This window comes from Daucus carota, chromosome 5 (genome assembly GCF_001625215.2).
Source record: "Daucus carota subsp. sativus chromosome 5, DH1 v3.0, whole genome shotgun sequence".
NCBI lineage: Eukaryota > Viridiplantae > Streptophyta > Magnoliopsida > Apiales > Apiaceae > Daucus > Daucus carota.
The window spans coordinates 3045643-3058116 of record NC_030385.2 but is presented as its reverse complement, the minus strand read 5'-3'; the positions used below and the strand labels follow the sequence as shown (position 1 = coordinate 3058116).

At 33.6% G+C, this 12474-nt stretch overlaps 1 protein-coding gene across 1 annotated transcript in view; it reads right to left on the bottom strand.

The window, feature by feature from the left end:
• Positions 1-11816, bottom strand: part of LOC108222346 (callose synthase 10) — a 33674-nt gene extending 21858 nt beyond the window's left edge. The window contains exons 1-20 of the mRNA XM_017396265.2: positions 11330-11816; positions 10289-10386; positions 9992-10155; positions 8635-8758; positions 8132-8242; positions 7796-7921; positions 5655-5744; positions 5421-5518; positions 5236-5353; positions 4495-4623; positions 3811-3887; positions 3641-3719; positions 2830-2922; positions 2633-2735; positions 2434-2557; positions 2088-2274; positions 1943-1995; positions 522-582; positions 351-432; positions 26-75 (exon numbers count right to left, since the gene is read on the bottom strand). Coding sequence (XP_017251754.1) covers positions 26-75; positions 351-432; positions 522-582; positions 1943-1995; positions 2088-2274; positions 2434-2557; positions 2633-2735; positions 2830-2922; positions 3641-3719; positions 3811-3887; positions 4495-4623; positions 5236-5353; positions 5421-5518; positions 5655-5744; positions 7796-7921; positions 8132-8242; positions 8635-8758; positions 9992-10155; positions 10289-10386; positions 11330-11537 — 2175 coding nt within the window. The 5' untranslated portion in view covers positions 11538-11816. The remainder of the gene's footprint in view (positions 1-25; positions 76-350; positions 433-521; positions 583-1942; positions 1996-2087; positions 2275-2433; positions 2558-2632; positions 2736-2829; positions 2923-3640; positions 3720-3810; positions 3888-4494; positions 4624-5235; positions 5354-5420; positions 5519-5654; positions 5745-7795; positions 7922-8131; positions 8243-8634; positions 8759-9991; positions 10156-10288; positions 10387-11329) is intronic.
• Positions 11817-12474: the final 658 nt, after the last annotated feature.

The window sequence follows — 12474 nt, the reverse complement described above, 5'->3', positions numbered from 1 at the left end:
TCGAATAGTGGATAAGAATACTCACAGCAACAACAGGAGCCCATAGGCAGACAATTGTTAGCACATTATTATTATCTGCCAGAGAAACAAAAATGCGCAAGTTAAATAATATTTCTATAAGGCACAATCTTATTATTAGGAAATATATTATTCAACAGCAACAGAGTACCAGCAATAATTAATCCATATCACGTAAAAAAAATATACTCTTGGTTAAAGAAATTCTACTGCGCGTCAATACCCAGAAACATGTTATTTCAGTTTAAAAAAATCAGCACTCGATATCTCCAAATAAAAAGGGTAGAAGAACAAGTGAGCACAAATATACCAGAAATTCAGATTGAACTTACTTTTTGAGATGAAGTCGTGCCATGAGTACTCCAACGAAGGAAGGTCCACAATAATATTTGTAGGTGTGACTAACGGTCTAATCTGCAAAACATAATACTAATTTGTCATGCACGTGTTATTTAATTTGTGGATAAGCCAAGGTGTTGACAGAATTAGGCCATTTGACTTGCCTGAAGAAAGTAAGCAAATGTGAACTTGCAGGCAAAGATCACCATCCAAAAGATCACATACCTGAAACAAATTAAAGCACCAAGAACTCTTTAATTTCAATGCCTGTGACAGCATGACGGCGCATCCTAAAAAACATTGCTACTGTTATAGAATTCTTTACAGTTCAACTATAATAAGACACATCAATACAACATATCTCACTGCTTATCCCACTCAACATGAATCAAAGTGAACCATGCTCCAAGTAATTGAACAGATTACTAGCCCATTTGTATTAAAATTATACAATTGAGGTTTGAGATATTTTTTTTGAGTGTTAACAGAGACCTCTTCAAGGCATAAAATAAAAATGTAAACCACATATTCCAGATAAAGTTTACTAGTTCACTTTACCAGCTACAGAAAATTTAAATTTCATTTATTCTATTTCATATAGTAGGTAACTACAAGCATTTAGACAGACTCAAAGCTTATGTACCACATAGTATGTGGAAGATGACATGATGATGATGAGGATGAGGATGATGATGATGATGGATGGGGGAAGATGAAGACCATATTCCTAATGATGATGAGGATGTGGAAGATGACTATGGTGTACCTCCCGATCCATCCTTGAAGAATACTCAAGAGGGAGATGAAGATTTCCATACTTAATGCTTGATTAGTTTATTTCACTCATCTATTATGTTTTTATTTGCTTAGGGATGCTTGACTTTTGGTATTTGAACTTATTGTCTCTTTCTTTTTATTTGAAATATGAAATGATGTGTTTTCTATCTATTATTATATGGGTCGCGCTCAAGAGAGAATCAATGCTTAAAATAGAACCATAGAACCACTAAGCTTCTGCTGCAGAACCCTGTATTTTACATTGATTTTCAGGATCTAAATCCAAACACATGTTTTTTTTTTGCATCGTTGTGTGTGTTCAGAAATAATTTCAAAATATAATATATAAATACGACATTTTTTTCATGTGTAGTTCTGCTGCAGAACCCTAACTAATACTAGAAATAAGGTAAAGGTTTTGTGGGTTCTTTGTCTAATGGTTCTCTCTTGAACATGACCCATATTATATATTCTTTACTATAATACTAAATATATATATGTATGTATGTATGTATGTATGTATGTATGTATGTATGTATGTATGTATGTATGTATGTATGTATGTATGTATGTATGTATGTATGTATATCACGACTTGACGACTTTTTTCGACTAGTCGGGCGACTTGTCGACTAGTCAATTCCAAGGTAATCGGGCGCCGAGGCTCGACTTGGCGCCGTCATAAGCATATTAATTTACAATTCGTATTATAGTGAGAAAACAAGTACCAGATGCAAAATTGCACCAAAAAACCACTGCAAATAACAATAATATTACTATAAGGCCATCAAAGTGGCAAAGAATTGACCTCAAATAGTCACTAGTCCTTTCATAAAGACCACGACCAACAAAATATCGCTCCTGAAAATGTCAAAAGATTTGTTGATCATCATGAAACTTGTAATAAGCAATTAAAATGAACTTTCCTCCAGAGCACAACATATGATATCTACCTGATAAATCCACTTGAAAAACTGAAAGAATGGGTGATCAGACATCTCAGACAGAGAATGGCATGCCGGAAGTTTGAGCAGCAATGCAAATACCACACGGACACCAGCATAAACCCCCAATACCAGTATATAGATTCGGAAATAGTATGAATCTGAGCCCCTCCTACTTCTTTCATCCAAAACTTTCCTGAAATGACAATACAAATAACTTATTGTATATCTTCTGCTAGCAAAAATTACAGATCAAAAGGCAAGGTTAAAACATGCAAAACCACAACGGCAAAAACTGATAGTAAGGGTAAGTATAGCAAAAAAAATCCCCAATTACAACAGATAAAACACTTACACATAAATGTATGTCACAAATACAGAGCTCAAGGCACCCCAGAAAAACCTAATAACCAGCCTTGAAATAGCAAAGGCTCTTGCAGTACTGTAGGCCCCAAACATAAGGACGACATCTAAACAACCTAAAAGCAAGAATATGAGGTTAGCCTACAGTAAACAGAATTTAACAATAGAGGGAAAAGCCCTGGTATACTTACTCTCAGCAAAGTTCATGATGGAAAAAGTTGGACCAACGCTAAGCAATGTTATAAATGTATCACGGTTTATTGTTCCTTTATTAAAAGCTATAATCGTCAATGCCTGAAGTAGGAGCAAACAGCAAAACATAAATTCATTGAGCAGCAAACAATTTGAGGGACTGGTACAATATCCATAGCTGGAAAATAATATTTACCTGGAACATCACAGCCAAAAATATCCATAGACGATGGAAACTACGATATAAATGTAAGAAGGTTCGGTGCTCGACGAATGTGCTTTTCCCAGTCTGCCAGATTAGTTCCCATTTTGTAAGAATCGTAAATACAAATCAGAATAAAGATGCAAGGGAACTCTTAATGCACCAGTCCCCAATCATTTGTGTTTAATTTATCACAAGTAAAACATATTTTTCGCAAAAATCATTAAAACGAAAAAGTTATATGGTGCCAACAGATACTTTTAAGGCATATCATAATCATCTTAAAATAAAATATTTGGTAAAACCTTTGGTAACAAAAAAATTCAACCAATAAAACCGGCAGATTTACTACCAACATGCAAACTTTGCATTTACTGAAAGATACTCGGCAAAAAATATTGCAAATTGTTATATAAGTGTACATGAAAATACAATGACGTTGGACCGTATATGCATATTACCTGCCTCTTAGTCTTGGCGGAAATTAAAATTGTAACAAAATATTTATAAAAAAAAACCTTCCACTCAGCATTGATATAATATTCGAACATCATCAGAATATGAGTCGGCTTAGAGCCAGCAAACTATATAAGATATGAGGATGCAAAAAATAAGAGGTTCTTGTCCAGAACAAAAAAAAAAAAAAAAAAAAAAAATTCAGTTTCTCAAGTAATCAGCTGCTCCATATTTGTTGGTGAAGGTAATTCTAATTGCATCTTTATCTTCAGCAATACATGCACATGAATGGCCAACATAACCAACAAATCTGCATACATCATTAAGTACTTAGTAATCAGAAACGAACCCTTTTCCTCTTTTTCGGTTCCAAAAGAAAAGCTGAATCCTTCTTCATAGGCCAATTTAACTGAAAGCAATCAGGTGACCTGCAGACACATGTAGTAATAATGATAAATAAAAACTGTATTGGAATATTTTAAGGAAATTTAAAATGTTACGAGAAATTTATACAAATACCAGAAGTATTCGTTGAAATCATCATAATTTCTCCATTCTGAGTGTGCAGCTTTCCCATTATTGTTTCTTTCAGCTTCCTGTGCATTTTTTTTTAAAAAAAATAATTAGATACATACAGAGAGTGACTAGTCACTAGCACAAATATAATTATAAAACTGAAGCAATTTCATCTTCCATGAAACTAAGTTACTACTCACAGAGTCACAGTTCCAAGAAAATTACTGTAAGTGTTTGGTTCACCACTATGTACCCAGTAGTTACATGCTTAATTTTGGTCAACTAAATCAAATAATATCACTATGCAACTTGAAAAAACCATGGGTTATCTAGGTAACTAAGTTCTCATGTTATAGTTTAATTTCAAATACCTCGGAACTTGAAGTTCTGTATTCCAAATTATAAACCAGCCAACCAAACCTAGTAACTAATTAGGTTCCAAGGTACTTGCACTTTCATAGCAGAGTTAAGATGAAATAACTAGACCTAAAAAACTTCAAAATACATAGCCACTGTATTACAGTAACGTTATTTATTATAAACATCAATATACTACCTAGAAACTACTTGTGTTGTGAGGATATTTCTTGATAGACTATTTGTGTCCAATATTTATCATCCTTCTACCATCCTCAATCAAATTGTTGCTCATATTATTTATAGTGTAACCATGAAAAGATTTCTTACCTTTGATATTACTTTGTATATTGGAGATATGACTTGCTGAAGATAAGAGACTGAATTGTCTTCACCAATACAGCTGGCAGCAGGACTAGCTTCTCCATGATCTAAGATTGCATCTAGCTCCCTTGCCATCTGCACACCCAAGTATAGCCAGCATAGTCAAGTACAAATATACAGATATTTTGCATGTCATAAACAGTTCAGTAGGAGCCGCATGTTGATCCTTAACACATCATCTATGTAAGCAACAAATGCAAATCCGGTAAATCAATTTTAAGGATGCACATACAAAATATCAATCATATACATGGTATCTATTTCAAGCAACTACATACCATTTCTTCAAACCTCAGAAGTCAGGATAAAAGCTTTTTACATCTACTTCAGTTCATAATGACTTATTTCAGATATCATACTCAAATGAACACCATAAGGATTTCGGTTTGGTCAATTAGACCTAACATGATTCCAAATAGAAAAACACCCACGGAATTTAAAGGACTTAAAGGGGCATGATTCCTAATACAAGAGTCAAAATAGGGACAAGCATCCATATGTATGAAGTTTCATATTTCATTTATAAGCAGGGCGGTAGGTGGAAGCATGAGTTAGATTTTCAAATCTCTATATAATGGAAAGTAGAATTTGAAAGTCGCAATGATAGCACACAACTTGAACAAGCATGCAACAATCTGAAAGGTAAAAACATGAGTAGAAAAACAAGCCATAATTGGAAGGGCTTACATGGTGAAATATATAGCAAATGCACTCAGGCAGAAAACGGACATTGGCAGCCTCCCCCCATATGAGAAAGTAAAGGGATACAAGAAAAAGCTTTCTGTCCCTGTTGATTGCTTCCAAACTGTTGGAAACAATAAAAATTAGAAACTGAGTTATGTGCTTGTAAAGCAACAAAATGTTGACAATACCTATTCCATACAAGCCGTATCCGCAAATATCTACACCATTTAATGTAGTTATCCAGGACTTTTAAGAAAACTTCTGTAATAGCTCTTTCGTCTATTTTCTGCCAGTGGAAAAGATTGTCAGATAAATACTAGAACCTACATAAACTAGAACTCATAAAATTAAAGAAGTGGGACAGAATAGGCAAACTCGTTATACAATTCTAAATCTGAAGACTGAATAAATATGTTACTTACAGGATCAGATTCTGCAGGTATGCCAACTCTTGATTGTGCATTGGCAATTATCAGTATAACGTTCTCACGTTGATTCCTTATATTGTCTTTCTGCAAACAAAAAACTTTTACAAGATGCACATAAAGAAAGTAGATAGGATATCAGCTTGCATTAATTGTTTTAGCATCATAGAGGACACTGACACAAAGTTATATAATATTGAGTCGAGTAACCAAGCCTGCTTATAGTGGAATAGTATGAGACTATTTTTCTCGCTTCAACCTATGGAAAGATACATAGGAGCACAATTTGAAACCAGAACAAAACTATACAATCATACATATGAGACTACAAAAGAGACCTGGAAAGGTACAGGGGAATAATTACTTAAATATGTCCCTTAATGCCTATAATATATTCATGTAACCTAAAAATATGTTGCAACAATCGTTTTCATTTGAGCTGGCCATGCAATGAGTACGACATATGCATGGCTCTATTTTTTAAGAAGATAAAACCCAGATAAGCAAATGTGAACTTCAGATGATTTCAGACAGAATTTGATTTGCCAAAGGCACATATGTAGAGTACACGAGTGTCAACAGATGTCAAGAAAAGAAAATTTAGCTAAGAATACATAATTAAAAACATATTCTAACATCCCCACCAGCTTTTCTTCACTCCTAAATTACTCAACCAAAGCAGCACAAACATGCCAATGGAACAATCGAGTGTCACATGAACAAACTAGGTTGGTATTTCTATTATCTTTTCTTGAGAAGATAGTCAAAAGGAGGCCCTTTGGATTGATCACTTCATATTCATTGATTTCACCCGTTCCACCAACAAAGAAAGTCAAGTATCACAAATTTTAAATATATGATTAAGACAGGTTCAAAAATTACAAAGCACTGGAAAAGATATGTTAAGTAGTAGATTCGGGAAAAAAATCAGGAACATTTACACATTTTTACATTTATACATTTACTTAGTAATAGAATTGTGGCTGATGCTTTGCTGTTTTCTAGATCATAACTACTTTTAAAATATGTAACCCTATATCACAATAACTATATTATAAATAAGATCCATTACTTGTATTATATATTTATATAAATTAGTTACGTAGCTTTTAAAATGTTGAGATTCACAATTACTAAAATTAATTTTGATATATGCAAAATATAAATCTGTTATTTTTAAAATTTAAAGGTAAAAGAATACTAAAATAAAACTTGACAAATAGCATTTCTAGAAAATTAACTAACAAGAAAATCAAAAAGAAAATAAACAAGAAAACTAATTAAGATGTCTAATTACAAAGCAATTTTATAAGAAAAAATAAAATCATGTAAGATCATGGTATATTGGGTTTTTAAAGAAAGATTTTGTTTATAAGATTAAAATTATGCCTATCTACGAGTAAAATAAACTTTATTGTGGATTTTTCATGAGGAGCATCAGTGGGAATGGAGATAAAATTTAAGTTAACAAAATATACTAAATATATAGTGAAAGATTTTCCTTAAGAAATTAGAAGGTGTAATTTGTAATATCTGGCTTTAAATGATTAGAAATATCAATCTACAAAGTAAACATAATACCTCTTAAACATCAATATATAGAGAGTGTGTGAAAAAACGCATATTCAACGACATCAGTCACATATATACAAATTAAGAAGTAACATAAGATGAAAAATTGAAAAGAGAGGTGAAAAAGTTCTATGAAGCGTGATTAATACACAGAAAGTAAAGCATGTGGGATAGTGGAGTGTGATCTCGTTGCAAGGAAAAGCAACGAGGTAGTGATATTTCATTTGAGTCCCTTGATGAATAGAATAAATAGTATGACGTGTAGGGGCATATTCAGTAGGGCATTAGGAATATAAGAATCATCAGGATATATTATAGACATACATGGTGGTGATTACTGTCACTGTGATCTCCAATTGTACTGACGACATGCATATAGGAGTATAAAACTATAGATACAAGTGTGAAGAATACAGCATACTACAGAAATGTAGAAGAAGTTGAAGGAGAGTTTTAGATTATTCATTCTTAAAGGTTGATACAAAGGTAATGACTTGACAACCATTAATCATAAGTAATAGCATTGAAACAGGAGAACAGATAAAAATTGAAGTGCAAACCCCAACCTGGAAACCAAACACATATTCCAGGAGATCGAACATGTCTAATTCTCGTCGTCCAGTAATCTTAAGATCTTTTGGAAGCCGAGGAAACTGATTGGTATATCTGATGGCAGATATTGCACCCTTAACCTTCATATATCAACATATGAGAGGGTAAAAGAAAGGAACTATAGACAAATAGATACGCATCCAAAAGCTATTAAAAAATAAGACAGTTATAAAGTTACCAGAGGACAGTAACTGAGACTGTGCTCGGAAGTAAACTTTAATGACAGCTAAAGGAACATGAATAAAGAACAATGAAAAAGTTTAGAACTTTGGGATAAATCATATACGTACTTCTGGGAAAAACCCGATGGCATTCGTTATGGATGATGCTTCCAGAGGAACAATATTGTAAGGTGTCAACTCGGCTGATAAAGTTGCATCTGTCTTTTTCAGTCTTCTTAACTGTAGTGAATCAAATAAAGATACAGGTAGAGTGAGAAGCATACAAAATGAAAAACTAAGTTACAGGAACAACTTTTATCGAAGTGGCATGTTCTGAGTCATAGAGCACATCAGATCAACAACACAGGCTACATACACATTTGCATATAATTGGTGATTGTAAAGTAAAAAACTGGCCGCTCCAGCATGAAGAAGGCGAAGTAGTTCTATAAACTCTAGACACTACAGCTACAAACACAAGTGGAGAAAATACAAACATGCTACAAGTTTTTTTTTTTTTTTTTGAAGATAAACATGCTACAAGTTAATATGGAATGACCAAGGAAGACTTAAGACACTGTTTCATGCACATGAGCTCCACCGAGGAAATAAATAGAAAGAAAAACGAATACCTCTTCTGTTATAAGTCCTCCCACACCATCAGGACCTGCATCTTCGCTCAGTGACTCCATAACCTCCACAAGGGCCCGCAAGGTGGAAAATGCCTTTTTTGTTTCATTAGATCTTAATCCCAAGCTGGAAAAAGGAATCACTGGCAGGTCAAATGAAAATGGTAACCACGTAGAGAAGAAAAGTTATTTTCGCCTATAGATAACATGAAGACCTACTAAGCATGGGTGGAATCTAGAGCTAAACCATCCATGTATAAAAGAAAGAAAAAAGAACAAAAACTAATAAACAAGGAAACCTATTAGTTTGTCTGGATGACGTGCACATACTCAAATATCATTTACGCATGCAAGCAAAAATTGAATACATGAAACCTAATAGTTGAACAACTCGAACCTATAAGGTATAGGTAGAAGTGGAAGCATGAGCAAGAAAATGATTCATAAACAGAACCTTACCACCCAAGCAAGAGCCACACCAATACAAGCTATGCAAGATTGCAGCTTATAAATGGTTATTGTGGCTTTATTGTCAACAGTGCACCAAACTACCAATTTGCCCCATAATTATTTATGCATTACAAATATTTGAAACATTGATAGTACTTAAATAAAATATTCAATCTATGATATTAACAAGAATGACTTGAAGTTTTCCAACCATTTGAACTTTTCAATTTTGTTTCTATTTATTTCCTCCCTTCAAAACAATACATTTCTAATTCAATTCATGTAAATATCTTTCTAAGACATTGTAAATCCAATTTATTCTATTGTTTTAGTTCAAATCTCTTGAAGAAAAAGTAATCAGTTCCAAAGAGCCGGAACTGCACTCATATAGACAGAATCTACTAATAGTTATCGTTGCAGTGGTGGTTCACGATATTTTCTGAAAGTATAACACCCAACAAGTTGTGGCTTTAATTTGGGGTTAGAATAGCATCAAACCGCACCACGCACTTCTCATGGAACATAAAATTAATCCATTCTATAAAATAATTTTAAAAAAACAGTACTTGTAAGTTCACAGGAACAATTTTCCATCGTGTGCCAACCATCACTGAGACTTCCTAATACCCTCTCCTCTTGCCCTAATATTCCCATAAGTAATTCCCAACCAAATTTACGCATACGTATTGATCCCAATGAGTAAATATTTTAGATGATTCACTACTACTGATGGTAAGAAGTCGTTTCTTAAGTTCAACTTACGGATACAATTATTGGAACAGCATACAGATATCCCAAAAATATAGGATTAAGAGTTCAACAATATTCAATGTTTATAAAACTTGAGTCCAATAAATTTAATCCGCCAACATTTAAGTTGATAATATTAAATACATTGTTTAAGACATACTTCCCCAGGTTGGCACTGAAAGTGCCAGATTCACGGTATCTTTGTTCCTCTCTCTGAATATCATCCACCCTGTGCCGCCTCTTATATTTTTGATAAAAATCCCATAAGCGCTCAGCATCACGATTTCGATCAATTCGAGCCCCATCTTTTTTAGCAAGTTTTTGCTGCAATAAGTAGATCCACATCTCCGATTTCAGATTAAAGAGGACAACGAAAAAAGACATTTGTGCCATTAACAAATACTTTTCTTCTACACCACAACCTACTTCCATTTCTTAAGACAAGTATATACTATACCTTTATTACAGACATCAGGCCGGTCTTAAATTGTAGAACACCTCTGCCATCACTGTTAGGGTCCAAATTTTGTGCCATGGAGTATGCTTGCTCACACACTGAATTCAAGTACGATTGGCAAGAAATAACAATGATTAATCTGCAAATAAACAAAGCAATACATTCTCTGGTACTCATATGATGACACCTTTATCTATTATTCAACATTATAAATTACAAAACAACTCACCTAGCTTGAACTATTATAAAACTGATATCGCGGATACATAGTATTAGGATTGATCTATCATATTACATAATAGTAATGCAGTAGTAGTAATACGTGCAGGGCTAATTCTTACTACATTGTGTTTAGTGTTTACTAGTATAGATGTGCTGACTATACGTGTAATTTATCAGTTTTTGATGTTATATTGAATATAGGAAAATGGAACATGAGCCCCCAACCTACTCTTTCTCTCTCTAGTTTATCTCTTTATAACTAAATTCTTCTCTAAACTTCTACTCGTTATCTGATTCTGTCTCTTCTTAGCATCTCTATAATTCTTATTGCTATCTTACATTTCTGCACTTATATCACAGAAAAACACAAAACATTCTCTAAAACAAAACTACAAAACCAGAATTCATGACACATAACTGTATATCAGATTTCACTGTGCACCAGTAAACAATCATAACAGAATTAACAATCATTTGTCCTGTGCAAATAATGTAATACTATCGGTAACTCTATCACTTCATAGTCTCAACATCAATTAAAATTTTACACTTGCGTAAATGTTTTTCCGCCATCCTTAACTTTATAAAGGTCAAAATCATTACAACTTAAGTTTTAAGTGATCACTTCATATGATCAAATAATCCAAAATTATCACAATGTAATCAGATACAAACTGTAGCAAGTATTTAACAATTTAGTCCTTAACACAATCTATGTCCACTCACCAGATAATTTCACTTTCTAAACTCAATTACGAATTAGGATATCAATAACGAGAAAATAAAACGAAACAATTGCGATATCAATTAACAACTTACGAATTCGAGCAACATTCGGATCCTCAGCTTGAATTTCATCAGCGGCTTGCAGAATCGCATTAATATTAGTAGTTCTCTGAAGCGAATCGGGGACCGCACCAGCAATCCCGCTAGAAACTCGCTCATGACCTTGTCCAGTAGGCCTGAGCTGCTCTTGCCGTAGCGTAGCTCGCACTAATCTCTCCCAGTTATCATAAACCCTAGACATCTCTTTAAAGCCCCAACCAAATCAATGAGTTGATAAATCAAAACCCTAGATTTGGCCTGGCTCGCATAATGAAGCAACAGATCTCGAAATTCGAAATAATTCAAACAGTCCAATTGAATTTATATTAATTTAACTATTAAAGAGAAACAGAGAGAGAGAGAGAGAGAGAGAGAGAGAGAGGTTTTATAAGAAGCTGAAAATGAAGACTCTGCAGATGGCAATTGAGAGAGAGAGAGAGAGAGAGAGAGAGAGATGATTTTGTGTGTGTTTTGGTTTTGTGTTAGTGATGGGGAAAATTGGGTGCGACTATGGGGAGATTTTTAATATTTTATTGACCGTTGGATTAAATTTAAAGGTTTTTCCTTGTGGCTTAAGGGTTAATATGGGCCGTTTGATGGTCGTGGAGCGCGTGAAGAGGCTGATAGGGCATGTGCCCCGCATTTTCCTTTTGAAATATTTACGCGGTACCCTTTTATTATTCTACGGACTTTATAATTTGGGAGTCGACTAGTCTATAATTAATGAACTTGTTTCATTAATCTCATCATTTAATTTATCGTGTTCAAAGTAAATTTTAATAAAGAAACTTTTATAATAAATTTAGTACATTATTGATAGTATATAAAATTCGATGCAAACTAATGTTCCATGGGAGAATTGGAAATATGCATATTTCATATAAATATGATGTAAAACATACTCTTGTCCCTCTAGTTTTTGTAACGGATTTTTTTTTCAACCGCACTTGAGCCACAAACTCTGGTCTAGGAGGCATAATCACAAATTTTTCTCTTTTTGGGATTTGAACATGTGACCAAGAGGATACAAGTCCTCTTTTTAACCAACTGAGTCAACCCTTGCGGGCTTTTTAAATGATTTTTTCGTCGCTCGGCATTAATTTTAAGACGTATTTAAAACATATTTTCATAATTTATTC